At 33.0% G+C, this 26,370-nt stretch overlaps 1 protein-coding gene across 8 annotated transcripts; it reads left to right on the forward strand.

The window, feature by feature from the left end:
- Window positions 1-7,597: 7,597 nt before the first annotated feature.
- On the forward strand, window positions 7,598-25,442 carry yem (yemanuclein). Of its 8 annotated transcripts, XR_001228028.1 has the most exons (18): window positions 7,599-8,088; window positions 10,798-10,899; window positions 11,231-11,335; window positions 12,412-12,549; window positions 12,964-13,098; window positions 13,288-13,375; window positions 14,223-14,334; window positions 14,744-14,887; window positions 15,298-15,440; window positions 15,890-16,073; window positions 16,389-16,469; window positions 16,866-17,081; window positions 17,398-18,373; window positions 19,066-19,123; window positions 20,025-20,103; window positions 21,934-21,990; window positions 22,917-22,961; window positions 23,412-25,442. XR_001228028.1 is itself a non-coding variant. In XM_013316165.1 (17 exons), the coding sequence occupies exons 1-17, from the start codon at window positions 7,930-7,932 to the stop codon at window positions 23,414-23,416; spliced, it is 2,772 nt and encodes a 923-aa protein (XP_013171619.1). In that variant the 5' UTR covers window positions 7,598-7,929; the 3' UTR covers window positions 23,417-25,442. The 8 variants fall into 8 exon arrangements, 7 of the variants coding, with proteins under 7 accessions (XP_013171619.1, XP_013171618.1, XP_013171620.1 ...); XM_013316165.1 differs by lacking the exon at window positions 21,934-21,990 and having other exon boundaries at window positions 7,598-8,088; window positions 15,893-16,073; window positions 22,912-22,961; XM_013316164.1 differs by lacking the exon at window positions 21,934-21,990 and having other exon boundaries at window positions 22,912-22,961.
- Window positions 25,443-26,370: the final 928 nt, after the last annotated feature.

Below are 26,370 nucleotides of genomic sequence, written 5' to 3' on the forward strand. Positions count from 1 at the left end.
GATGAGTAATATCCTTACAACTTAAAACTACATCTATAAGGCAGACAATTTGAATTAAAGTCTAACAAGCATACCTGCACCTGTAAGAAGCCCTGCTATAGCGGTGAGTTCTGTCAGAAAATGAGTGAAACCTACCTTGGGAAAGGACTAGAAAAAAGATAAAAGAAAAAAACATGAGAGTAAAACTATAATACAGCATAGATATTTTGAAAGTTATGGATAATAAAAAAACCTACATTATTTAAAAGTCGATACTATAAACTTCGTCACTATACGATTAAAATTATACACAGCGCCATCTATTTGGTACTTCAAACAACTCTTACAATTTTTACGACAGTCGTACATATTTTAAATTTTTATACAAAGCACTTAGCCACCCTGAGAAAGTAGTTGTATAAAGAATACTGTTAGATTAATGTTAACAGTATTTAATTTTTAAAAGTAACAGGTCAATATAAATTAAAATCTAATGTATAGAATTTCTTTCTTATACATAACTATCTCATACATATCTAAACAACTGGGCATGATTGAAACTGAGGACACCAAAACAGGTGTGTGTAATGCAAAAGAAATTATTGAAACATTATTTTGATTAACTTTCTAGAATTTTATTTGACTATATTGATATTGTAATCTAATTTTAACAATAATATTGGTAAGCCAGCTGTTTTAAACGTGTACCAAAAACTTCAGTGTTATGTCGTCAGATGTCGCTGTAAGTATTTAGTTAATCTGTGAAACTCGATATAGAATATCGCTCTGTTGCAATGACCTGTGCGAGTCGAGTAACGGCAGACAAGACCTTACTTCATAGGATCATTTCTATAGTAAGTTCTTCACGAGACCTTCACAACATGTGAGATTGTACCAACCACGTTGATGAGACGTGGCGCGACGCCCTGAGCGTGAGGCGGGCGGCAGCAGCTCGCTGCCAGCCCTCGATGATCGTTCGCTCTCCGTGCAAGCGGAGGGGGTGGGGCGTTGTCGCTGTCTGAGTGGTTTTTTTAACCTTATTTTCTTTACTATATGACATTCTTAATTCGTCCGCCTTATAATAGGAAATCTAATTCGTATAGCATGTAACAAGTGACGCCTATGTAGCGCCGAAATAATTTTGTATAAGTGTAAATGTACAACTGCCCGTTGGTTGTCATAGTGTCGATTATAAGCAACATGACGAACAGTTGTTCTACTATGAACTATCGAGCATCGTTGATGTTAATCGAACGAATGAGTACTATAATTTAGGTATTTTTTTACTTTTTGAATTTAATACAAATATTCTAATATTAGTAAGAAGTTATTTGGCTATGTATCGCGCAATTAACTATAGTGTGTCTATTTAAGACAGATTAGTTTGGCAACTGACGCCTATAATATATAGAATTAATTTCGTATGAGTAATTTAATGTTGTACAGTCAGCGTCATATAGATCGTCACAGACAAGATATGCAAATATATAGGTACATCAAAAGTAATCAATTATATCGGTACAACAAAAGTCCTCAAAATAATAGATACATTCACCCTGCTCAAAAACATCGGTACATACACAGCGTCAAATATATGAGTACATGCAAGATGCTCATAAATATCGTAGCATCCACAGCGTCATAAGTAACGAAGCAGTCAAGGTGCTCAAAAATATCGGTACATTTGACAAAATTGAACTCTATCTCTATATACTTGTGATACAATTTGGAATAAACTACTTCTGTTACATTCATTTGACACTTTGCATCAAACCATTTTTCAAAATTTACTAAAAGTGTTCGACGCGGATGACAGATATTACGTAGATAAAACCAACATCAAATTTAAGTTTGTCATCATATATGCTAGTTTGGTCTCGTGGCCTTACCGTTCGCCGCCGTTGGTACGTAAGTTCGGCGGTTCAAATCCCAAGCAACTATTTTTTTTTTGATATTTAAACTTTTTAATTTTAATATCGAAGCACATGTAATTAAACTCTATCGCCGTAGTTATTAGGTACTTTTTGATATTGCCTTGGACTAATGAGTTTGAACGCTAAAGTACTTTTCTATTTCAAACAAAAATGAAGGAGATAAAGTGATGCTATTGACATGTAATTTGTTTATTACTCATGTTTGTTAAACTTGTACCGGTAAAAATAACACTTTTACTTTTACCTTTTACTGATACTGATTATATTTAAGAAACAAAGAAAAAAAATCTGAATGTCAATATCCAAACTACATCAAATTTTTGGTCGATTGCAATAAACATTCCAGTGTGCGTGGGCGCGCACACATATGTAGATAACACTTGTACGTATAGTTTCCGCGCGTACCATTCTTAAAACCCGCAAAGACAATCCACGCTCCGCCCACTCACTTCAACCACGATGGTCTGACTTAATTGTTGTTAACTTTATTTAAATTTCTTTCTACACGACAGCGAAAATTATAAAAAAAATTGTCGAGCAAAATTTTACATTACCAAATTTTTACTGGTTATGAAAAAATAACCACGTGATTGATAAAATGAAAAAAAAGTAGCCTGAGATTCGAACCGGTAAACTTACATATTACGGCAAACATACTAGAATACTGCGCCAAACTAGTATATATTGTGACAAGGCAAAATTTGATATTAGTTATTACGTATCTGTCATATTCGGCGTGACAAACTTTTATAATATATTTAAGCGTTATGACAGGAGAAGAAAAATATTGGGTTGCCCAGTAAGTTCGTGCCGCTTTATAAGGAAAATTGAAACCCTGTCCTCTTAAATTTTTGGAAATGGTTTTAAATTATATTGGTACGACTCTATACCTAAAACGTCTTTTATTATTGGATAAAATTTTAAAAATTAGTTTTTACCTCAACCATTGAAATGAAATTATTCACAATATAGAAATTTTTGTGACGTTTGATAATGGTGGAAATCCGAAAATGAATCCACTTCAGCTACAGTCTATTGTAAGCTTTATATCGAAAATCAGAACGAACTTTCCGGACAACCTATAATGTTAATACGAAGTGTCAAATGAATGTAACAGAAGTAGTTTATTCCAAATTGTATCACAAGTATATAGAGATAGAGTTCAATTTTGTCAAATGTACCGATATTTTTGCGCACCTTGACTGCTTCGTTACTTATGACGCTGTGGCTGCTACGATATTTATGAGCATCTTGCATGTACTCATATATTTGACGCTGTGTATGTACCGATGTTTTTGAGCAGGGTGAATGTATCTATTATTTTGAGGACTTTTGTTGTACCGATATAATTGATTACTTTTGATGTACCTATATATTTGCATATCTTGTCTGTGACGATCTATATGACGCTGACTGTACTTAATGAACGGTTGTCATAGTGGCGGACGGTCGCGCACAACGATTAACTGTGAGCTATCGAAAATCGGTCTAGTAATTAAATTAATCCAACAAATGTGTCCTACAATTTAGGTCTTTTGTAACTTTTTGAATTTATCGCACAATTAATTAAAAAAAATTTGTTCGTCAACAACACAATTTTTGGTTTAATGTCTTTATGAAGTATAAAGTAGGAATAGAAAAAAACAAACAAAATGAATAATGATGAAATTTTCCATTGCAAGTTCTACGAGAAGAACCATCGAAAGTTGAAAAAATTCTTAATCGTTTTTACTCAACCCATATCTAGTGCATTGTCACATGAATTGTCAAACTAATCTATCTTAAATAGACACACTATTTGACATTGGCCCAATCCGATGAGGGAGAGCCATAAACAAGAAACAGAACAGATAGACAAACTATAATATATTTCTTTTTGTTTGTCAAATTCTCGCAACGCTCAGTTTAGTCTAAATGTTGAGCTGGTTTGTTTTTTTTCTTGTGGTTGTCATAAAATATTTCTAAAAATGGTAAGCATTGCACAAACTTCAATATTTTATCTGTGATGTTAATAATCACGATGATTAAAATATACTTAGTTAATAGTTACTAACCGCCTAAGACAATAGTAATAGGCGATTATTTTAAAAAGTTTAATCGGAAAAATAATTCCAATACATTTATCCATCCATGATCCAATCCATTTGACTGAAAATAATATCTCTACATGAATACTATTTACCAACTCCGTCAAATCATATCGTGTTATAAAAGTCGACTAGAGCCATCTATATAGCACTTCCAGCATCTATTACTTATTTGTAAGGCTTCAAAATTTAAGCCTATTAATGGTCTTGCTTTGGTTTTATCGTTGGATGCATTTTTTGTTATTAGTACGCTGTTGTTTGTTTTTAATAAAATAAATGAAAAACGCAAGACTAAAATAATGGTCTATATACTTAAATATTTGTATGCAGACGTAAAATATTCAGTTTCACTAAATTTTAATTCAAGACTTTTTGTTTCACACAAAATTGCATCATTTCACAAAACAGAAACGGAAACATCAAACTTTTAAAACAAATTATTTGCTATTATATTTTAACAGGCGCTTAATCTTTGGCAGTACTAGGAATCATTATAATTAATATTATAATTTTTTTATTAATATAATAAATAAGACAAAAATTTGTATTTTCACTCATTTAACGTTTATGGTAATTTGAAAAAACAAAATTATTCGTAAGTCAATACTATAAACTTCGTCACTATACGCCGAGTAAAATATATTCAGCGCCATCTATTTTGTATTTCCAACAACTCTTACACATTTTACAACAGTCATGGATTATAAATTTTAATACAAGCACTTAGCCACGCCGAGAAATTTCTTGTGTAAATTATACTGTTAAGTTAATGTTAACAATATGTAATTTTTAAAAGTAGCAAGTCATATAAATTAATATCTAATGTTTATAGCTCGTTTGCTATATGTACTCTCCTAAACAACTGGACATTATGAAACTGACACCAAAGCAAGTGTGTGTAATGAAAAATAAATTATTGAAACATTATTTTGATTAACTTTATAGAAATTTATTTAACTTTATTGATATTGTTACTTAAGGGTTCGTATAGTTTTGGTATGCCTTACGTTTTAAGTGTATACCAAAAGTTTCAGTGTTATGTCGTCAGATGTCGCTGTAAGTATTTAGTTAATCTGTGAAACTCGATATAGAATATCGCTCTGTTGCAATGACCTGTGCGAGTCGAGTTACGGCAGATAAGACCTTACTTCATAGGATCATTTCTATAGTAAGTTCTTCACGAGACCTTCACAACATGTGAGATTGTACCAACCACGTTGATGAGACGTGGCGCGACGCCCTGAGCGTGAGGCGGGCGGCAGCAGCTCGCTGCCAGCCCTCGATGATCGTTCGCTCTCCGTGCAAGCGGAGGGGGTGGGGCGTTGTCGCTGTCTGAGTGGTTTTTTTTAACCTTTATTTTATTTACAATTAAACTTACATCTCGCCTGTCACTCCGTTCTACATCTATGCCAAGATTCAGCTAGATCTATGTAATCGTTCTGGAAATACCTTAAAAAAACGAACATCCATCAATACATTCAAAAGTTCGCATTTATATTAGCTGTTGTCCACGCGGAAATAAAGATTTTTGATGTAGACGGGGGGCGATAATTTGATAATTTTGTTCACTTATGCTCACCGATTCAGATAGCTTTGTCGGTCTATACCCATTAGTCTTAGAAAAAAAAATTAATCTTTATTAGGAAAATAAATTATTATCCTCTCATTTTGACCGCTTTTAACTTAAAACTTTTTTGTAATCCGCACCATATATATATATATATATATAACATAATATTCTATATATAAAAAATATCACAACGCTCAGTTTAATCTATGATGAGCTGGCTTGGTCTTTTTCTTGTGGCAAATCCTTCGATTTATTTTCTTAGATGTTGTTTACCACGATGTTCATATATATTTAGTCACCAGTTACAAACCACCTATAACTGACGTTAGAGGCGGATTATTCAAAAATATTCATGAAAAGTACTGGATTTCTAAATTCCAGTACTTCCATCCATCCATTAACTTAAAAAATGATTCAACGTGAATACAATTTACCGACCTAGTCAAATCATATCGTGTTCTAAAAAACGACTAGCGCCATCTATGTTGCACTTTTAACAAATTCGAATTGAAATTCGAACTTATTCTTCTCTGATTGTCTTGCTTTGATTTATGTGTTGGATGTAATTTTTGAAATTAGTACGCCGATGTTTTTTTTTATAAATAAAATAAAGTAATAAAAGTTCAAGTTAAAAATAAAATAATCTCTTCCTACGTTTCTGGGTCACGGGTGTAGGTTGTTAAAAATTTAGCTAAACAAAAAAATATAGTTTTAAAATATTAATATTTTTTCTCTGATCCATTAGCTTATCGATATTTTGGCGGTTCGAATATCGTACAAACCGCTGCGCAGAGCGGGGCATAAATACGGCTTGAAGACACGACGCTTTAACGTCAATACCAGACTTTTTTTAGAAATGAATAAAAATACCACTCAGACAGCGACAACGCCCCACCCCCTCCGCTTGCACGGAGAGCGAACGATCATCGAGGGCTGGCAGCGAGCTGCTGCCGCCCGCCTCACGCTCAGGGCGTCGCGCCACGTCTCATCAACGTGGTTGGTACAATCTCACATGTTGTGAAGGTCTCGTGAAGAACTTACTATAGAAATGATCCTATGAAGTAAGGTCTTGTCTGCCGTAACGCGACTCGCGCATCTCATTGCAACAGAGCGATATTCTATATCGAGATTCACAGATTAACTAAATACTTACGGCGACACCTAGTGATATCACATCATAAAATAAAAATTAACAAATTCACAATAATTCCGTATCCACACCTCATTCTATATCCTAATATCAAGTGTTAATTCCTTCGTAATCATGTTTATATACAATGCCAACCTCCTCCTCTATAAAGAAATGTATTTTCTCAATATAAATAAATGTATGTATGTTTGTTCCCCATGTGTTTCTAAATCACTTGAATCAACATCGATTTTGACGAATTTTTGTTACAATTAGCTGAGAAGATCTAATAGTGTTTTCGCTATAATTAAACTTTTGCATGCACTAAACTGATAGGAAATGATTACAAATCTTCGAAATAGCTTTCTATTTTTTTTTTTGGTGTGCCCATTTCAATTTAAATACTAAGCTGGCTAATGGGTTATGCCTGGTGCCAGACCAGCGCTACAGTTCTACTGTACTGGTATAATGTAAACCAGGCATTATTTTTTGTTTCCTCCATCCTCGAGCATTCAAAAAAGTCAACTAATAGAAAAAGATTATTTGAGAACAATGACATCTATAATTTTTTTTGGAACAGTATTTTAGTTTTAGACGCATAAATTAAGCTTTGAGTCAAAGCCTATACTTTTAAATATTTTAGCATTAATTGGGACTTATTAAAAATATCTTTTATTTAATTTAAAAATCTTAATCATTATGAGATAAATTAAAAAAATTGTTACATTTTAAAGTTTATTTACATTTCTCTTTTGGTTTGTAATGTCGATAAAACAGTCGGAAATAAAACAATCTCCAAAAGGATGTTTCGCCGTGCAGCGACATCTTTTAGTTCACAACATAATTTTTTCATATCATCTGTTTGCAAGTTGTCAAAGTGCGTGTCGTAATAAATTGACATTTCTGAGTTAGGCAATAGTTAGTTTTTATCACGTTTATCTGTATGTTATACTTATATGATAAACTTACTTAATATGAGACTCGCTTGAACATTATACGCATCATGCAATAAAACTATATTTATCTTGATTATAATTTAAAACAATATTTATCATTTATCTGCCATCTAGGTAAAGAATTTAGTCACAAGAAACGTAGTTCTTGTTTTCTCCGTGGCGCTCTCGACCCAAACAATGAATTCCAACATGGAGGCAATGTGCTACACAGTTTGAAAATGCAGGCCGTGTCATGCTTTGAAAAAAATCATTTTATAGTAGATTTTGGTGGAAAATGTCGGACCCTAAACGTGCTACTCTTATAACAGTGGGTGCTCCAAAAAGTGCAAAGAACAAAGTGACGAAAACAGTGAGATTAACTATAAATTTGGATGAAAGCAACGAAAGTAAATATCCTGAGCTGAATTACAAGGAACTAGTCATAACAGAAGAGGTAAGTTATAACAGAAAATCATAGCAATTTACGCAACCATACTGGTTTTTCAGATCATTGTTTAGCCGAGAACATGATAGAATAATAAAAAAAGGGTTACTTTCAGTCGTTAGGCGGGCAAAGGTGTGTTTGAAGTGGGCCTATGTTGCGGTCGAATAAGATATTTTTTGCTTACGTTACATAGCTGTGCATTCAGTTTGTAACATGATTTTGCGCCCACGATCTATACGCGAAGCCCAGATATCGGTCGCCATGTTTGCAACAATCTCAGAAGAACATTGTCAACACTGGTCATCAAACTTCAAACACAATGTTTTGGTGGTGTTCGCCCGCCCGTATAATCGAAGTATTAATTTGTAATTTTATAACTAATTTTCTTTTTATTGCAACATCAATGATTTACACGTTGCACTATCAATGACGACACGTATAGGTATTAGCTAGGTAGTAAATCGAGCGAAAGTTAGGACCGACATTTGATGACCTAGCCTTACCCTGTTAGAACTGTCGTCGTGTCCCGCTGAACAATTATTTTTAGATTGCTTTCTCGAGGTACATAAAAGTAGTGTTTTAGCGAAATTAGGGAACATCTGTTTCCAGTTTTGTATTATTTAAATTGACGTAAGTACGGAGTGAAGTATGGTACGATAGTGTTGCAGCAATTTAGGTATCGGAAACAAGCTGGAATGGTTTTATTATTTTTGCAATAATGTAATTATCTAGCGAATTAGTATGTACAAAGACTAGATAGGTTATGCGTTTGGAGCTTGAGTACGCGATGCTAGTGAATGCGAGGTTTTGTACTTTATGCCAGATCGGTTAGCGACCTTTGCTTACGTGAGTTAAAGAGCATTTTTTGCATAGATTGTAGATAAAGGGTACATAGCGTATATAAATAATTTATGCAATTTATATACGTTGTTGATATAACATTGTATGGTAGCTGTTTCTACGTTTTGTTTTGTTTTACGAACGGTAGGAGTTATTTTTTTAGGTTATCATTTTACTACTGTTTATTCGTTTGTAGAATCGGAAATAGGATTTCAGTGAATAACGGCCATTGTTTTGTTTTATTGAAGTTTAGGTTAGCATACATATTTTATTACCATTTTTTATGTGCATAATATTGACATGGGAAGGCGTTTTATTTGTTTCGATCTCTTATCAATCTTTATCATTGTATGCAAATAAGAAGTTATGAAATGTAGAATTAACTTTCAATTAGTTTTTTTTTCTAATGTTTATTGTGAATTGGTATGTGATAACAATTGATAAAGTTTAAAACAGTTATGAAACCAAGGTCCTTGTACGAATTTGCATATTTATGTTTTATGTTATGTAACATTTATGCTATTTAAAATATGTTATTTGATTAATATTTAGTATAAATTAAATTTGGCGTTATAATTCTAGCGTTTATTATTGATGTTTTAAAAACGTTTGCGTGTGTGTGTGTGTTTTAGTTTCAGTATTTATTATGTAATCCCTGACTTTTCTAGTCAAATTTTACGAATTAATAAAATTGTTTTTTAATGAGTCATTTTAGAAATGTGATCTTAACCGGCTCTTATTCGTAAGTGCAAGATCAGGTGGCAATATATTCAAGGTCACCTTAAAGCCGGCCTCTCTGAATCCAGACGTTTACTGATTTTTACATATTGTAATGTTTTTTTTTTCATTAAAATTTCATATGCGGTTGTTTTTTTAGTGTTTTGTGCATTCAAGCCTCAGAGAATTATACGAACGGTTTCGGATATACTATTTTGAATGTATTGATGTGAATGAAAAATGTTACTTCTTACTAATATTATAAATGCGAATGTTTGGATGGATGTTTGTTAGAAGGTAACGGCTGCATGGATCTCACTGAAAATTGGCATAGATGTAGAACATATGGCATACATAATAGCATGGAAGAACGCATAGGCTACTAATTATTTTTTTTTTATTCCGCACGGACGAATTGGTGGGCGACAGCTAGTGTTAATATTTCGTAGTGACTACTCACTTCGGAAACGCGGAAATACTGCTTAGCTTAGCTTTATTATCAGTAGCGGAAATTTTAGTGGACCTGAACTTAAGTTCTTACTTCTTCGCGCGTGTACAGTCGTTGAGAAAAGTGTTACGTTAATTTTACAATTGATTGTCGTGAACAATGTTATTCATAGAAAATGATTTATGTAATTATTTCTTAAGTATTACAAACGCAAATTATTAGACAGCACTAAATGTGTTACGCGCTGCCTTAGTCTGAATTTTTTTCGCGCCAATACGGGCAGCACAGATAAAAAACCTTACCATTTGTGGGGCCTCACTGTAACATTAACGGTAGGCACTCGTTTTTATTTTGTGCCAGTTTGAAAGCTATGTAAGTAGGTACACAGTGATCGCTTGATTTATTATTGGGATCCTAATGAACAATAGAGAAATAAATTATTTACTAGCCAGATATTTTACATTAACACAAATATAATGTTTGTTATTATTACAATTTACGTATATTCTATTCGTAAAAAGCCTCAATGCCATTTACTACCCACCCACTCACTACACCCTATTTATTTTCATTAATAAAACGACTCGTAGTATTTTGTTTGTAAACAATTTTAATTTGAGTCTAGTAAAAATAGACTACATTCTATCTTACCTGATTTTTTTTCTAATAAAGAGATAAGAAATTCTAAAAAATTGCTTATTTCAATTTTTCAGAGGAAAAAAAGAGTACAAAACGGCAAGACTGCAGGGCTGGACCCATTCTCAGACAATGATGATGATGTGGAACGTGTTGCCAGGAAGTTTGAACAAAAATATGTATGTATCAATACATTTTAATATTTTAAAATTATTCAATTAAGCAACTATTGACTTTTAATCATTGAACAAAGTTTAAAATCATTCAGTTGATGTGACGTTAATTTTGTTTTGGTAAATCTTTTTTTTTGCAAAATTCTTAATTTGAAAGTAAGAAACCATCATATAAGCAGCATTTTGCTTCTAAAGTTGAATTAATAGCAATAAAAAATTATGATAAACAACAGTTTTAAATATAAGCTTTTAATTCCAGACTTTTTGAACACTGTCTGTGTTTACTAGCTATTTGTATGGAGAGTTAATTCTTAATAAGTTTATTAATAATTTCCAGGGTGGTAAGAGCACATATGGAAGGAAGGGACGTAAACGGGACGACTTTGCAGATATCGGAGCGGGATATGATGAAAATGATTCTTTTATTGATAACACACATGGTGTGAGTATATAACTTTATGTTCAGTATTTTTTTTGTCTCTGTTTTATCAAAAAGAATGAAAGGAACAACAATATGTAACACAGTTGTCACTGCAGTAAAGTTCTACAGAAATAATATTAGGTAATTCTAGTTAGTCATTATCATCAGCTCACTATTGTCCCCACTGAGGGGCTCGGAGCTTACCCTAAGTTAGGTGTGACTAGACCATAGTCAACCACACCGACCCAGTGCAGGTTGGTTGACCACCTGCACTGGATCGGTGTGATTGTCTTAACATATATCTACTGTGCAGATTGCATTACAATGTTTTTCTTCACCGTAAAAACGTCGAATAATTGTACATTTGTTAATTGAAAAACACATTGGTACATGGCGGGATTCCAACCTAGGAGCTATAGATTCCAAGTCAAGTCAAGTGCTCATCCCCTGAGCTACTGGTGCTCTAATTACTGTCGAACCTGGATAAACAAATCATTGTACAGTCCTAGCAGATGACCTCAATAAGTGAGATATTTGGATAACAGAGAAAACTGTATAAATGAGAAAAAAATCGTAGTCTCCCTGGACTCTCCCTTATCTAGGTTACACTTTGTACTACCACTTTAAGTAAAGTGGTTACCACTATCATATTGTTGATTAATATCATCAATATAAATGTCATATCTCTGATTATTTAAATAGTCACAACACAATAAAGTGATAATTGTTAATTGTATTTATAACTTTGTCAAGTTACTACTCATAAAAATAACAAGGAAAGACTAAATTAGGTCTTATAAGTTGTTATTTAGTGTTTGTAAATCTTTGTAAGAGAACTTTTAGAGTTAAGCACACCTGTACTACTTCATCTTCTTCAAAAACTTAATAAGTAGCCTATGTGTTCTTCCGGACTGTTCTTCATCTGTGCCAAATTTCATCAAGATCAGTTGAGCCGTTCCGGAGATACACAACCATCCATCTAAACTTTTGCATTTATAATATTAGTAAGATTTTAGTTTCTAGACCCTTAGGGTAAATATAATGTTAAAAAAATTGTGCACTTTGTTTATGTCTATGTAAATTTTGTCAACTTTCAGTATGATGAGATGATCCCTCCGGAATGCGACACCCTGTATGGTGGTTTCTACATCAACAGTGGATCGCTGGAATTTAAAACAGTACCTGATGGTCAGAATGGCAATTCTGATGCTGAACCTTCAGCCAATAGGAAGAAGGTAGTCGATTTGGACCTCTATATTTATGCAGTCTAATTATGTAGTGCCAATGGCCTATTGGTTAAGGATACAGACTTCATACCATGTGGTTTAAGCTTCGAAGCTTAGTTGGAATGGTACAAGAAATATAGGTGTTTATTTTGATTGTAAAATTGTTGTGATTTAGGAGTGCAGTTTTGTAGGTCATTATCAAATTGCTTGATATGATTACAAACAAAAATGTTTTTGTAAGCAAAAAAATTGCATGTTTCTTTTGGATCAATTAACAGTTGTACCCAAAAACATCTTGAATAATTGTTGCTTTTAATTGTGCTTTTAAAAATCTGTAGTTAACACTTTTCTTAATATTAATTTTTGAACTCCCTTTTTGTTATTTATCTGCTTGTACACTCATTTTGTTATTCATTCTTCCAGAGATGCCTATCATCAAGTAGTAGCGAAGATGAATCCTCAGAGAGCTCGTCAGAGTCTGAAAGTGCGGAAGAAAAGGAACCTAAAGCGATAGCTAATGGCGCCTTAGACTCCCATGAGACTGAACATCGAAAAAAGGTATAGAATTTTTACTATTGCTAAGAATAATAATATGGTCAAATTGCCCAACAAGTCAACTAATGGTGCGTTTACGCTTACTTTAAATGTATGATTTGTGTTGCAAGTGTTCCAATGAATTAGGGTAAATGCTAGTTATTGACTGTCATGAGCATATGCTCGCTTAATGTTGGAATTGTTAAATTTCAGAAAAATAAAAAGATTGATAAAAAGAAAGCAGACAAAATCCGAAGAACAGATTCGTCTGCGGCTACATCTGGTAAACAAACCTCTGATGGTAAGTTTTGTTTTTATATCATTTATCTAACCTTAAATTAACAGCAAATATGTAAACTAGTTGACCCAGCAAACGTTATTTTGCTGTATAAATTAAAAAAATAAATAAAAGTAAATTGTCCATAAATAAAATGTCGGGTGTGGACAACCCTTATCACTTTTTTTTGGTATTTTGCAAAGCGTCGGCCCTCTTAGCCATTAATAGGAATAAGATTTAGTTTATTGTTTTTATATCACATTCGTAGTTTTAAGTATTTATTGTTTTTAAATGCCCTTTTGCCCTAGTATTAGTATTTTAAATTTATTGTTTTATTGAATTTTAATTTATTGGTTTTAAATTGTATATAGATATCTTAGTATTTTATTGAATTTTAAATTGTACAAAGACATTTTATTTTATTGGAATTTTAACGTTTTTAACTGTATATAGATATTACTTTTTTTTTAACTTTTTAATCTTATATTTTATTTGTTTTTAATTTTTTTAACGTTTTAAACTAGCAGTAAGGAAACGAATGTGATATTAATTTAAGTTTATTGTAATTTGATTTTTAATATTTTTTAATAAAGAAATAAAGAGACTCCCGCACCCCAGGTCCCTGACATAGAATAAGTTAGGGGAACGAGAGGGTGGCATAGAGCCACCCATTAAAAAAAAACCCTTATCACTTAAGGGTACGAAAGATAGATAGTAACCGTATCTCAGACCTACTGAATATGCATATAATTTCATAAAAATCGGTCAAACCATCTCGAAGAAGTATGATTACTAACATTGTGACATGACAATTTTATATATTATATAAGATTAACTATGTATTGAAAGGTATCTTTTTATTATGTTTCAGATAATGCTCCCGCAGATGCTGAAAGTGCAGATTCAAGAACATCACAATCAGATTCCCTCACGTCTAAACCAGCCCCGAGCTCGGAGAATGCAATAACTTCTGACAGCTCAAGGTATTGAGTTAGATGTACTTTTTATAACACCAATGATTAGAACAATTGAAAGACCTGCCTATTTTATCTAAAATTAAATAGATTTCTGTTATGAAAAACTTTTACAAGATGTAGTAATCCTTTTTTCCTCCTTTATTATATACTAGCGATTGCCCGCGACTCCGTCCGCGAGGAAATAAAAACACTTAATTACTCTATGTGTTCTTTCAGTCTATGTTCTACATTGATGCTAAATTTCATTCAGATTTATACAGCCGTTGTGAAGATACCTTCTAACAAACATCCATCTAAACATTCGCATATATAATATTCGTTAAATTTTGTATGAAAATTGTACACAGGACTTTCCTTAGCGCTTAATTATAACTGAGTACAACAGTTATTCATTTAATAAATGAAATAATTTCAGGGATGTGGAAGCGAAAGTGGAAGTGAAACTTCCCCAGGTGGTGTGCCAAGTGCTGGAGGAACTGGAGGCGTTAGTGCAACTCCTACACTCCGCAAACACCTCCTCTGATGATATAGAGGCTAAGACAGACTCTTATATTGTCAGGTTTGTTATTAAACTTCATTTTGAAATATTTTTTAGTGGCGCCTGATCTGTCTCCAAGGACCAAATTATTTATATCAAGTAAACATGAAGCTACAGCGTTGTAAATTCTTTTTTTACCATTTTTTTCTTCTTGCATGCAACTTGACATGAAAGGACATGATTGCATAAAAGATAGGAGTGAAATGGAAAATTGACCCCATCTTTTTATGACAAAAGGTGGCATACAAGCAACCGGCAGAATTCGCAAAATTAGCGAAACGTCCAGTACCCATATCCATCTATATTTAATTATATGTTGCAAAATTCAGGACGCACAGAAAGATATTTTCCCTTCCTATGAGTCTCTTCCTTTACCAAATTCACTACTCCTTCCCATTGTACAGTTGTAAGTAAACCATTGTATATTTCAGATTGGAGCGGGCACTGTCAGAGAACAGCGTGAATAGTCGCGTTCAGCGCAGCGCATGGGGCAAGGCGGCGCGCCTGCTGCGTGTCAGCCGGCACCGCCTGCAGCAACGTGCCGCCAAACACACAGACACACAGACTGCCAACAGTAAGTTGTCTTCACTGACTGACTCACTTAGCAGTATTAATCCGTCTCAATATTTATAGTCTCAAGGCCATCTCCGCGTTGGCAGTGCTTTTCATCCCAAACACACAGATTGCCAACATTAAGTTGTTTTGACTGACTTAGCAGACTTGATCCGTGTCAGTATTTTATAGTCTCAAGGTCATCTGCGCCTTGGCAGTGCTTTCTACCTTTTGTGTGCTGCGCAACGACTTGCCTGATGTTCTGAGCCTATAAGATGTTTTAAAAACGCAACTTTGATTTCAAGGTAAAAAATTGAGTCAGGTTTCAAGGTAAAAAGGACACAAGGACAGTGCTAACTAAAGCCTAGTTACTCTTAACTTAGGGTAGGCTCCGAGCTGCTCACTGGGGATGTATAGTGAGCTGATGATAATATGACTGCATGTATAAAAAAAGTGTTCACAATATTTCAGCAGCACCAACCACAATTGCTCAAACCATAGTCAACACGATTACAACAACATCTGTTACAACAACAACAACTACAACAGTTAACACAACAAGCAACAAACGTAAATATGAAGATGATGACGTCACGGATACAAGCAGATTGTCAGCTGACGAAAAGGAGGCTAAAATTGTTGAAACATTACAAAGGTAATTTTTCTCCTAATAAATACTGTTTTGTTCAAATTTTAAAATGCCTTTATATTATTACTCGCTGTCGACCGTGACTCTGTCCGCGCAGTAATAAGTAGACTATGTTCTACATTTGTGCCAAATTTGATTGAGATTCGTTTAGCCACTCCAGGGATACCTTCAAACAAACATCCATCCGTCCCTCTATTTATCATTTTAAATTTTTGTTATGTTGTTTTTAATATTGTTTTGTCTCTTATTCTTTGAATTTGTTTTTTTCTAATATATTTAGTAATTTTGTAAAGACAAAACTAATATGAGTTTATTTTTTAGGTTAAAGACACTAATTGAAGAACGCAGGCCAGGAATGATAGCGAACTACAATGCAGAGTGTGAGAGAGTACAAGAGGAAAGGTAATTTTTGTTATTTTATACACCTCAATAGAAACGTGACACAAATTGCCCTACTCAGTCATTAAGTGATCCCTTAGTGTAGAATTAGTATAAGATATCTTTATAGGGATGATATTTAATTTTATTTGATTTAATATGACTAATGTTTGGTAATGATAATTTTCTACTAAGTAATGTTATATGTAAGTAATGATCTGAGGGTGTAGGAAAACATCGTGATGCAACCTGCACATATCTGAGAAGAAATTCAAAGATATGTGTGAAGTCAACCAACCCGCACTTGGCCAGTGTGGTTGACTATGGTCTAATCACTCTTAACTTAGGGTAGGATCCGAGCCCCTCGGTGGGGATGTATGGTGAGCTCATAATGATGATGAATGTTTTATTTTTTCACAGAAAAAAGATCCAGATTGCATCTCGATCGGAAGGCGCGCCTATGATAGAGAAGCGGTTACCAAAGCGCAGGTTCCCCTGGTGTACCCGCAGCAGAGCTCTGCTCGCGCGGTTGGCGCGGCTGGCGGGCTCGGAGGCGGCTGATTTATTGGCGAGGAGAGCGCTGCCCTTGTTCCCTAAGGGTTTTGTCAGAATGCCTACGTTACTACGACAAGCGGAGTGAGTATAATGTAATATGTATGCATGTATGAATTGTCAAATGTATGTAGATTGCTGTAAACTGAATACTTTAACGATTATACAACTTACTGTGTGTTTCTGAGACCAAAATCCCTGCTTAAAACATTTTTTTATCTGTTTTGTCGAAGATAATCACGATATACAGAGATTTTGGTCTCAGAAACCAACGATAAATATTGCTGGCACCTATGATGTCCTTTTTTTAAATAAAAAAAATCAATTCATCTCTTTTTGTAGCGGAATCAAACATCTTAAAACAATAATGACTAAATAATCTTTAACTTTTCTTTTTCAGTCTCAGCAAAGAAATGAAAGCCGTGGAAACGAAACGTCAACGTATGAATACCGAAACACAACCAGTTATCAACCCACAACCAGTGTCGTACACGGAACAAATACAATTCCCCAGTTCACTAACGGTTACTACAAGTGTCAAAACAACGGACAAACAGGAGCCAGAAGATAAAGATTCAAAATACAAAATAAATCCAGCTGTATTCGGCAAAATAATCAATAGTTATTCAATAAGCAATGATCTTATTGTAGAAAAAGCTGAAGATAAAAAAAAAGATACCGCAGATAAAAGTAAAGAAGATATTTACATTCCTTCAAATAACATCGGCTGTATAACTATAACTCCAGTGCCAAATCAACAGAAACCTTATAAAAAAAATAACATTATTACAGATAAAAAAGAACCCTTATTAAAAGTTAAATCACCGGCCGCGTTAAATGAAATGGTAAAAAAAGATAAACATAAAAAGCCGGAAAAGAAGAAAAATAGAGTAGAATCACCTCTACATATAGAAACAGGTTACCAGAATAAAGAACCAACACCTAGTCCTAAGTCAAAAGAAGAAATAACACAGAAGCAATTAGAAAATATGAGAACAGCGGAGAACAATCTACCACGGCCAGCATTAATCCCAGTACATCATTCTCCAACCTTTGCGAAACCGGATAAGAGGCCTCCGGAAGTAAAGAAAAAGAAAGATGTGATGATAGTGTCTGATGTAGATCCTTTAGGTGATGTACAACAAGAACCTGTAGCTATAGATGATAGTAGTAGTGACATAGAAGTTGTAGAAGAGAAGACGGACAAAAGTGACAAGAATACAGTGCCTTTGAAAGACAAAGTGTGTGTGAGAGACGATAAAGTGAACAGTGTTAAAAAGGACTCTAAAGATGGTAAAGAGTGTCGACAGAATTATTTAGAAGAATCAACAAATGAAGATATGGATAATCTTATGAGAAATATTATAGCTATGGAGGTAGGAATCATTTATTTTCTTTTTTTAAACGGAATGAACATACGTGCCACTAACCGTAGGTTTCTAAGACCAAAATATCCAGTTACAAACAAGTTGTTATTTCTGTTTTGTCAAAGAGAATGACAGGAATGATGATATTTTTAATACACATATTTTGGTCTCGGAAACAAATATTTACTTTTATGCAAAAAATTGTAGTAGCATAAAGTGTGTAAATTTATTTTATACTATTTTTTGTTCTTGACGTAGTTTGCGTCACTTCACGTATTTTATAAACAACATTTTTGATTCTTTTGCTTAAAATTTAAACAATCTAAATTAAATAAAAATCTAGCGTTTTGTGGGCAACCCTATCTATCATTATCTAAATACTTCATCCTAACTATTTATTACTACTTGTCGCCGGCGACTCCGTCCGCGTGGAATTAAAAACTTAATTAGTAGTCTATGTATTCTTGCAGACTATGGTCTACATCTACGCCAAATTTCAAAGATCCATGCAACTGTTCCGGAGATACCTTCAAACATCTATCCATCCACACATTATAATAGTGCATGTGAAATGGTTCCATTCATTACATTCAGTATTTTTAATATCATTTCATTTGTTTTGATATAAAAAAGAAGAAATTGTTTGTCCGGATGTCATAAAAATCATTCCAATATATTCATATATGGGCATAACATTTCAGCATTCACAAGAACCTGCCAAGTTAAATTGCAACTCATATGGGGGAGTCATAACTAGTGGTAAGTTATAAATAATTGAAAAAGTTATGAAGTACATCATTATAACATAAATATTAAAATCTTATTATATAAATGTCAGTTTTCAATGTCAAAAAACTTTTATAAATAAAAAAGATAAGTTTTAGACAAGTATTTTGACAAGAAATGATAATTATAATATTGTAAAATCATTTATTCTTAAATTATTGTTTATTTAATTTATTTATATGCATATAAGCATCAATTTTTTAAATCTCAGAAGTATTTCGTAATCTTTTTATTAACTAAAATATATAGGTCTATATAAAATAGTTATTTTATATTTGTAGGACTATTAAACTATGTAATATTTTATATATCAAATAGTTTAATTTATGTAAATAAATATAATAGCATATATTTAAAAGTAAAAAAAATACTATATACTTAGGGAACGTACCCATACTACGTAACCCGTTTAGGGGGGAGCGGAGTCTTTAAAATACTAGTCAGTCATAGGAGCGAGGGTCGGGCTCAGATAATTCACTAGTAATTTAAGAATGCATGCAGTTCTTATGTTATAAAGAAGAGTATGAAAAATCATTTCTTTTTCAATTTTTACATGTGAAATGATTAGAAATAATAATTATGAATTACTACGTAAAAACTAAAGGGAGTCTTGGCATGTACTACGAGTAGTCACCGAGGGGAGGGAGGGGACGAAAAACTAAAAAAAATAGGTTACGTGGTATGGGTATGTTCCCTCCCTTATTACGTAAATGTAATCATTTAATAATCATTTCTATTTGGTACAATAATTTACATTTTGTAAAGTATGTCACAATTTGAAACTGATCAGACTCAATCATTGCTTGTTGCTTTAGTAACCATGTTTCATACAAATATAAGGCCTATGAGCCACTAACATGGGTTTCTTCACCAGCAAAGCACGAGGTGTCTTCCAAACAATACAACGCAAGGAATGCTATATTTGGGGATCAGCGTAGCGATAAAGACAAATTGTAAGTGATCAGATATGATCGGTGCTGTGTGCCCTTCCTAGCCTGGATTTGCGGACCTATGTAGTATAATTTGGGTGGTTATGAACGATAACATTTCAATAGCTTTTATAATACAAACATATGTATATATAATAGGTTTCATCCTTATCTGTACTTTTAGATATTATTAGTTTTTTTTTTATATCATAAGCTGAAATAGCAGTGACCGTTGCCCATAGACATACGCAATTACATATGCGTTGCATACCATTAATCGACGGAGAAAGAAAACATTTCCATGCATCCTCTCATCCGGAAAGTCCACTTACACTTCCCATTTTTTCCTTACAAGAAAAAGGGTAGGAAGGGAAGAGGACTAAATTAGGCCTCCGGGACGCACACTCATCAGACGAAACGCGGGATTGCTTCCACTCCACGCCTGTCTTCTGTGTGGTCGTGGTATTTCACCGGGCGAGCCGGGCCAATTCGAGCGAAGATGTTAAAGCGGGCTCTACCACTGTTAGTAAGAATCATTTGGCGCGAATGACGTGCTTTCGTTACAAAGTCCTGTGTCAGAATGAATAGTGAGGGGACATAAATGTCGACATTTTAGTAAGGCTAGTGTTGGGTTAATACACTGACTCATTTTCGGATTTTCTTCCTAACGCTACATAGGTTATAATATAGCAACATCCCTTTTTGCATTTTAATGTTTATGTGTGAGTTTGTATGTATGTTAATATGCTAAAAAAGAAGTGTCATTTAACTCCCGTTTCTCTCCGGAGTTTATGATCCAAATTTTCATCATCATCAGCTCACTATAGTCCATACTGAGGGGCTCGGAGTCTAACCTATTATAGAGACTGGTGACAAGGCCATAGTAAACCAAGCTGGCCCAGTGTGGTTTGGTTGACATCAAAAATTCATTTCTTATTAGACTTTTCTTAAAAGATCCTTGCAATCATGCATTAACAAATTCTAGATTTTATTTCTAGTTTTACTAATAAGTTTTTAAGGGATTTGTTTAATTTTTAGGGTTCCGTACCTCATAGGAAAAGAACGGAACCCTTATAGGATCACTTTGTTGTTCGTCCGTTTGTCTGTCAAGACCCTTTTTTATGGTTTAATTATTGTATATTTTTATAATATAAACCGAATAATATTTTAGTATACTGTAAATTAAAAAAATGTGTATTTTCATTGAATTTCTGGCATATTAATCTTTCATAATTGCCCAAATTTATTTAATAGACCTATCGCTTACTACTTATTTTCTTAATACCACTTGATTCATTTTCACCAGATTTGAAGTTACTATAATTTCATTTAGATAAACCGCTGTCAAATGTATTTAGAAGTTTCTAGAAAGTCATAAAAAATAATATTAAAAAGAGAAAATATCTGTACCTACTTTGTTGGTTAAATAACTGAATTTTAATATAAAAATTAAAGATATTTCGCTTAAAATAAGTTCATTGTTAAGTTAATATATATTATTTTATTTTAACCATATCGTAAAACTTTAGGGGAAATTGTGATATAGCTCATTTCATCATCTCACATCAGTTCACTATACATTCCTACTGAGGGATTCGGAGTCTACTCTAAGTTAGGGTTTACTTAACACATTTCTTCTTTGAATTTCTTCTCTGATATGTGTTAGAAGTTCGCCGTAAGAACATCAGATAAATGTACATATGTAAATCGAAAAACACATTGGTATATGACGTGATTCAAACCCAAGACCTACAGATTGCAAGTCTCAACCTCTGAGCAACCGATATTCTCATCGATCGAAGCTTCCCTGACTATGAATGTATTTATTTCTAAGATTTTTTTTAACCTGTTTAGGTATATTTCCTGGCCTTAATCAATATTGACGTGTATAAAAAGTAAATTTCTCCAAAGGTTAGTAAATATGTCGTTTGTTGCGCTAAATATATAGCTTGTATAAAAAAGTTAAATGTACACCATTATACTTATAGTATATACTATCTATAATCTATAATAGGTCTGTTTGTCTATGAATTGTGTAAAGACATTTAATAGCTTGATTTCATATTAAAGTAGCGTACTCAAATTCAAATAAAAATTACATATTGAATGGCTGGAAAAACTGATTCATATATTCGTAAGAAAATTAATTAGTGATACATAGTAGAATATATAAAACAAATCGCATATCTATATAATAACATTCAAGTTCTAATCAAGAGGTTTTTAAAATAACAATTTTCTCAGGTGATGGCGCTATTTATACGGAGATTTAAAACAAAAAAGCTATGCTCAATCAATTTTATCTCGCTTTAATTCGTGCTAAGCTTGATATTGTATTTCATTCGCACTGTTTGATACATAAGAATATTTAACTTCGTATATGTGTTCATAACCTAGCCTAGCTGGCTATCCTAGCCTAGCTAGCTATCCTAGGCTACCTAGCTATCCTATCTTTGCTAGCTACCCTAGCCCAGCTACCTATCCTAGCCTAACTTTGGCTACTTTTAATTCTATATCCGCTATTCGGTGTTTGGCAACTTGCGTGTAATCTATTCACAACTATTTATATCTTTACAGCATTAAAGTTATTATACAGTCAAATACAAAAGTGTTATTATTTTGAATTTTATTATTTAATATGATGTTAAATTTATTCTTTATTATTTTATTGATAAACATTTTTTATCGCTCAAATTGCAGCCTTACAATGAATTTTAAAATAAAATGTTTTAATAGTAACATTTTTGATCACGACTGTACTCACATAACTGTCAGTTTTGTATTGTTGCTGTACAATTGGTTGGTGTCCTACAGAGGTTTCATTTGTTTCAGCGCAGGACTAACTTCTTTGAACAAAATGGATGGATGTAGCGTCATCACAGGTGAATATATTTACTTACATTTTTTATAACTTATTATATATTGAACGAGATTTCGACCATATGGAATTAAAAGGCAATAAAATCTGATAGGCAATGTTCTACGTGGCCAAATTTCATACAGATCCATGCAACCGTTCTGGAGATACCTTCTAACAAACATCCATCCATCCATCCGTCTAAATGCTCAATTAAATAATATTGCAAATCTTCCTAATATTATAAATGCGATTTTTAGATGGATGCTTGTTTGAAGGTATCTCCAAAACGGCTGCATGGATTTTGCTGAAATATGGCATAGATGTAGAACATAGTCTGGAAGAACACATAGGCTAATTATTAAGTTTTTTTTTATAATTCCGCGCGGACGGAGTCGCGGGCGATAGCTAGTAATCTATATAGTTTTAATATAAGTATTTTAATAACGTAATTAATGTAATTATTTTGTTTTAGGTTAATATGGTATAATGAGAATTAAATGTGAGTACACTTAGTAATATTGTGCAGCAGTGTACCGCCGCTGCAGACTGCGTCCACAACAGTCCACCCCATTTTTGTATCATCGGATTAGTATATAAATTTGTAAATGTCCGCTAAAGAGAAAATTGCTGCCACAAATAATAATGTTTAAACCGGTCTTAGTGTAGATTTTACATTAAATTCACACTAAGGCATGCCCTTAGTGACAGCATTATTGGGTATGGCAGTTTATTAAAATTTAAGACAAGCATCCGACACTTGGGGATTTCAAATTTAGTTTTTTTTTTGGCTGGAAATTCTTCTTTTTATTATGTTTAATCATGTTTTTTATTTTATTTATATTTGAAATGCAAGTGTCTGATTGATTTATGTTCGCATTATTATGTAAATGTCACTATAGTAATTGAACTTACCGTAGGTTTCTGAGACTACAATCTCTGTATAAAACATATCATTCCTGTATCTTTGACAAAACAGAGATAATATGTTTTAAACGGAGATTTTAGTCTCAGAAACCTACGGATAGTAATTTCTGTTACATTACGATTGGAAAGTTAGATTGTTATCGCAGTAGGGTTATTAAACTGGATTTAACTGCTTTTTATCTCAAATTAATTTCTATATAACAATAAAATATGTATGTTCTTTTTTTTCTAAACTCAACTACTACTATCTTTCACCTTTCCCTACCAATTTTTATGTTTAGTACGATTATAAAATGACTTTACAATCTGCAAATGACATATGTTACTGTTTATGAGTGAAAATATAAATGATTGGGTTTATTATGTTGATATTTTGATTTTTACCTTTGTAGTAGGAAACATCATCGCAAATTTGCAATTATAATGCGAACTTAAATGCTTGTCAGTGTGTACAGTCAGCTGCATGAAGTTACATTTATAAAATATACTTGAAACATGGTACATACAAGTCTGTAATTTATAATTGTATAAATATTTATGCAGCTGACTGTACATAACCTGAGCCTGTATAGAAGACACGTATTTTGTATAAATTAGATTATAATATAGTTTTACACGATCCCCTTTCCTATTTACATGACTGCTCCACAACTCCTTTTCTTATAGGTTGTAATGCATAGACTGTCACATGACTAAAAATTCAACTGTCGTGGCATTTGATATTGCTGTCCCTTTTATTGTTGAAAAGAATGAAAGGGATGACATTATATAGTACATGTGTGACGTCAGTGGAATTCAATGGTTAGAGATCACTGACGTCTATATATGGATAGGCTACGAACAGTTGTATTTTGTGCCAATTTCATTTTCGCCATTTTGGTTCTGACGGTTACGGTAGCGGAACTTCAACAGGAGGGTTTAAATCGAAACGAAGCAAGAGCTGTTGCCAAGCTTTAGCCTATCCATTTATAATCAGTGTTAGACATAAATCTATTAGACTGTAAAGTAATTGAGTATTAAAGTTTATTGACTGAATTCTAATGATTTAAGAGTTAAAAATCAAATGTCAAATGAATTTTAAATGTCAAAAATGACGTTTCCAAGTCTAGTAACTGAATCCAATTATTTATGTTGATGTATTTTTTTTTAATTATAAGGTGGCAAATGAGCAAGCGGTCGCCTAATTTCGCTGAAATAGCGAACTGACCGCTAGACATCCGCAACTGCAAATGCCTATCTTTAAACGTAGGAGAAATTAACGATGAAACGTTAAATGCTTTATCAACTGTAAACTTTTAATGATACAAAATATGGCTTCCATTCTTAAAATTGGCGCGAATTTTTTGAGCGCGTAAGTCGAATGTTTAATTGTTTTTGGTTTTTCCGTGAATTGAAAAAGTTTAAATGTATTTTAGAAATCGTGGAGCAGTGTTTTTACGCCATTGATTGAGCCTTGATTTATTGCGGGGAGCGAATTATTTTTCGAGCAAGCTCTCAGAAGTATTGTTTTGTTTTTATTATACCAAAATTCCAAATTATGTCCTGTGTAATGAAATAAATATTTATAATGAATTAACCATAATGTTCTTGTCGTTTTATTTCTCCTATGGTGTTGTCAGCTGTGAAAAATAATATAAATGAAACGCTATAAATGTCAGTTTATATATTTTTTTATTAATTTCACAAAATTATTCATTAAAAGCCACAGTTTGAAGGCTTTTAAGCTGTCAAAGCGACGGTTTAAGTACCGTTTGTCTTACAACTGTGATATAGAAATGGGAATTCAGAAGCTATCTAATGTCTACATTATAAACGTTTACATTTCATAGAAAATATCGACACGCTCAAGGCAGTCAAAGCTTGTATTCTATTGCTTGGGGAGCGGACCAACGAGCGGTTAAAAAAACGCGCGTTCCAACCGCTTGTTAGTAACATTGACTTAACTAACGTGAATAAATCTATGTTTACGTATGTAGAACAGCTCTGTGAATAACGATGTTACAGTGAGAAGCGACATTGAATGCTTCTAATATATTTGTTACATTTTGAAGCTAATCTGTGATGTCTAAATCCAACTTCTTATAAACTATTAGACGGAATGAACTTTAAAAGACAATATCTGCATAAAGCTCATCCCGTATCATAAAATAAATTTAACCTACAAATGTTATAGACACAAAAACACTCATTATATTTATGTAAATATCTTTCAGCTCTGAAACTTATTTCGGGATTACTTTTACATGGGTCCCGAAAAAACTTTACCAACAAAGCTATATATTTTCAAACAATAAAACATATGGATATTTTACATAATATAATTAAAAATGATAGCGTAAGGATTTATCTATATTTAATGCGGATTTTATAGGACATTAGGTACAAAATATATTCATCATTAAAAGCTCAAAATTTTCAAACACCTTGTCTTGAGTATATCAAATACAATTCGGCCAAACGGGCAAAATAAAAAGGTCCTATAAATTAATTACAAATGGACCGATATA

This window comes from Papilio xuthus, unplaced genomic scaffold (genome assembly GCF_000836235.2).
Source record: "Papilio xuthus unplaced genomic scaffold, Pxut_1.1 DF826949.1, whole genome shotgun sequence".
Taxonomy (NCBI): domain Eukaryota; kingdom Metazoa; phylum Arthropoda; class Insecta; order Lepidoptera; family Papilionidae; genus Papilio; species Papilio xuthus.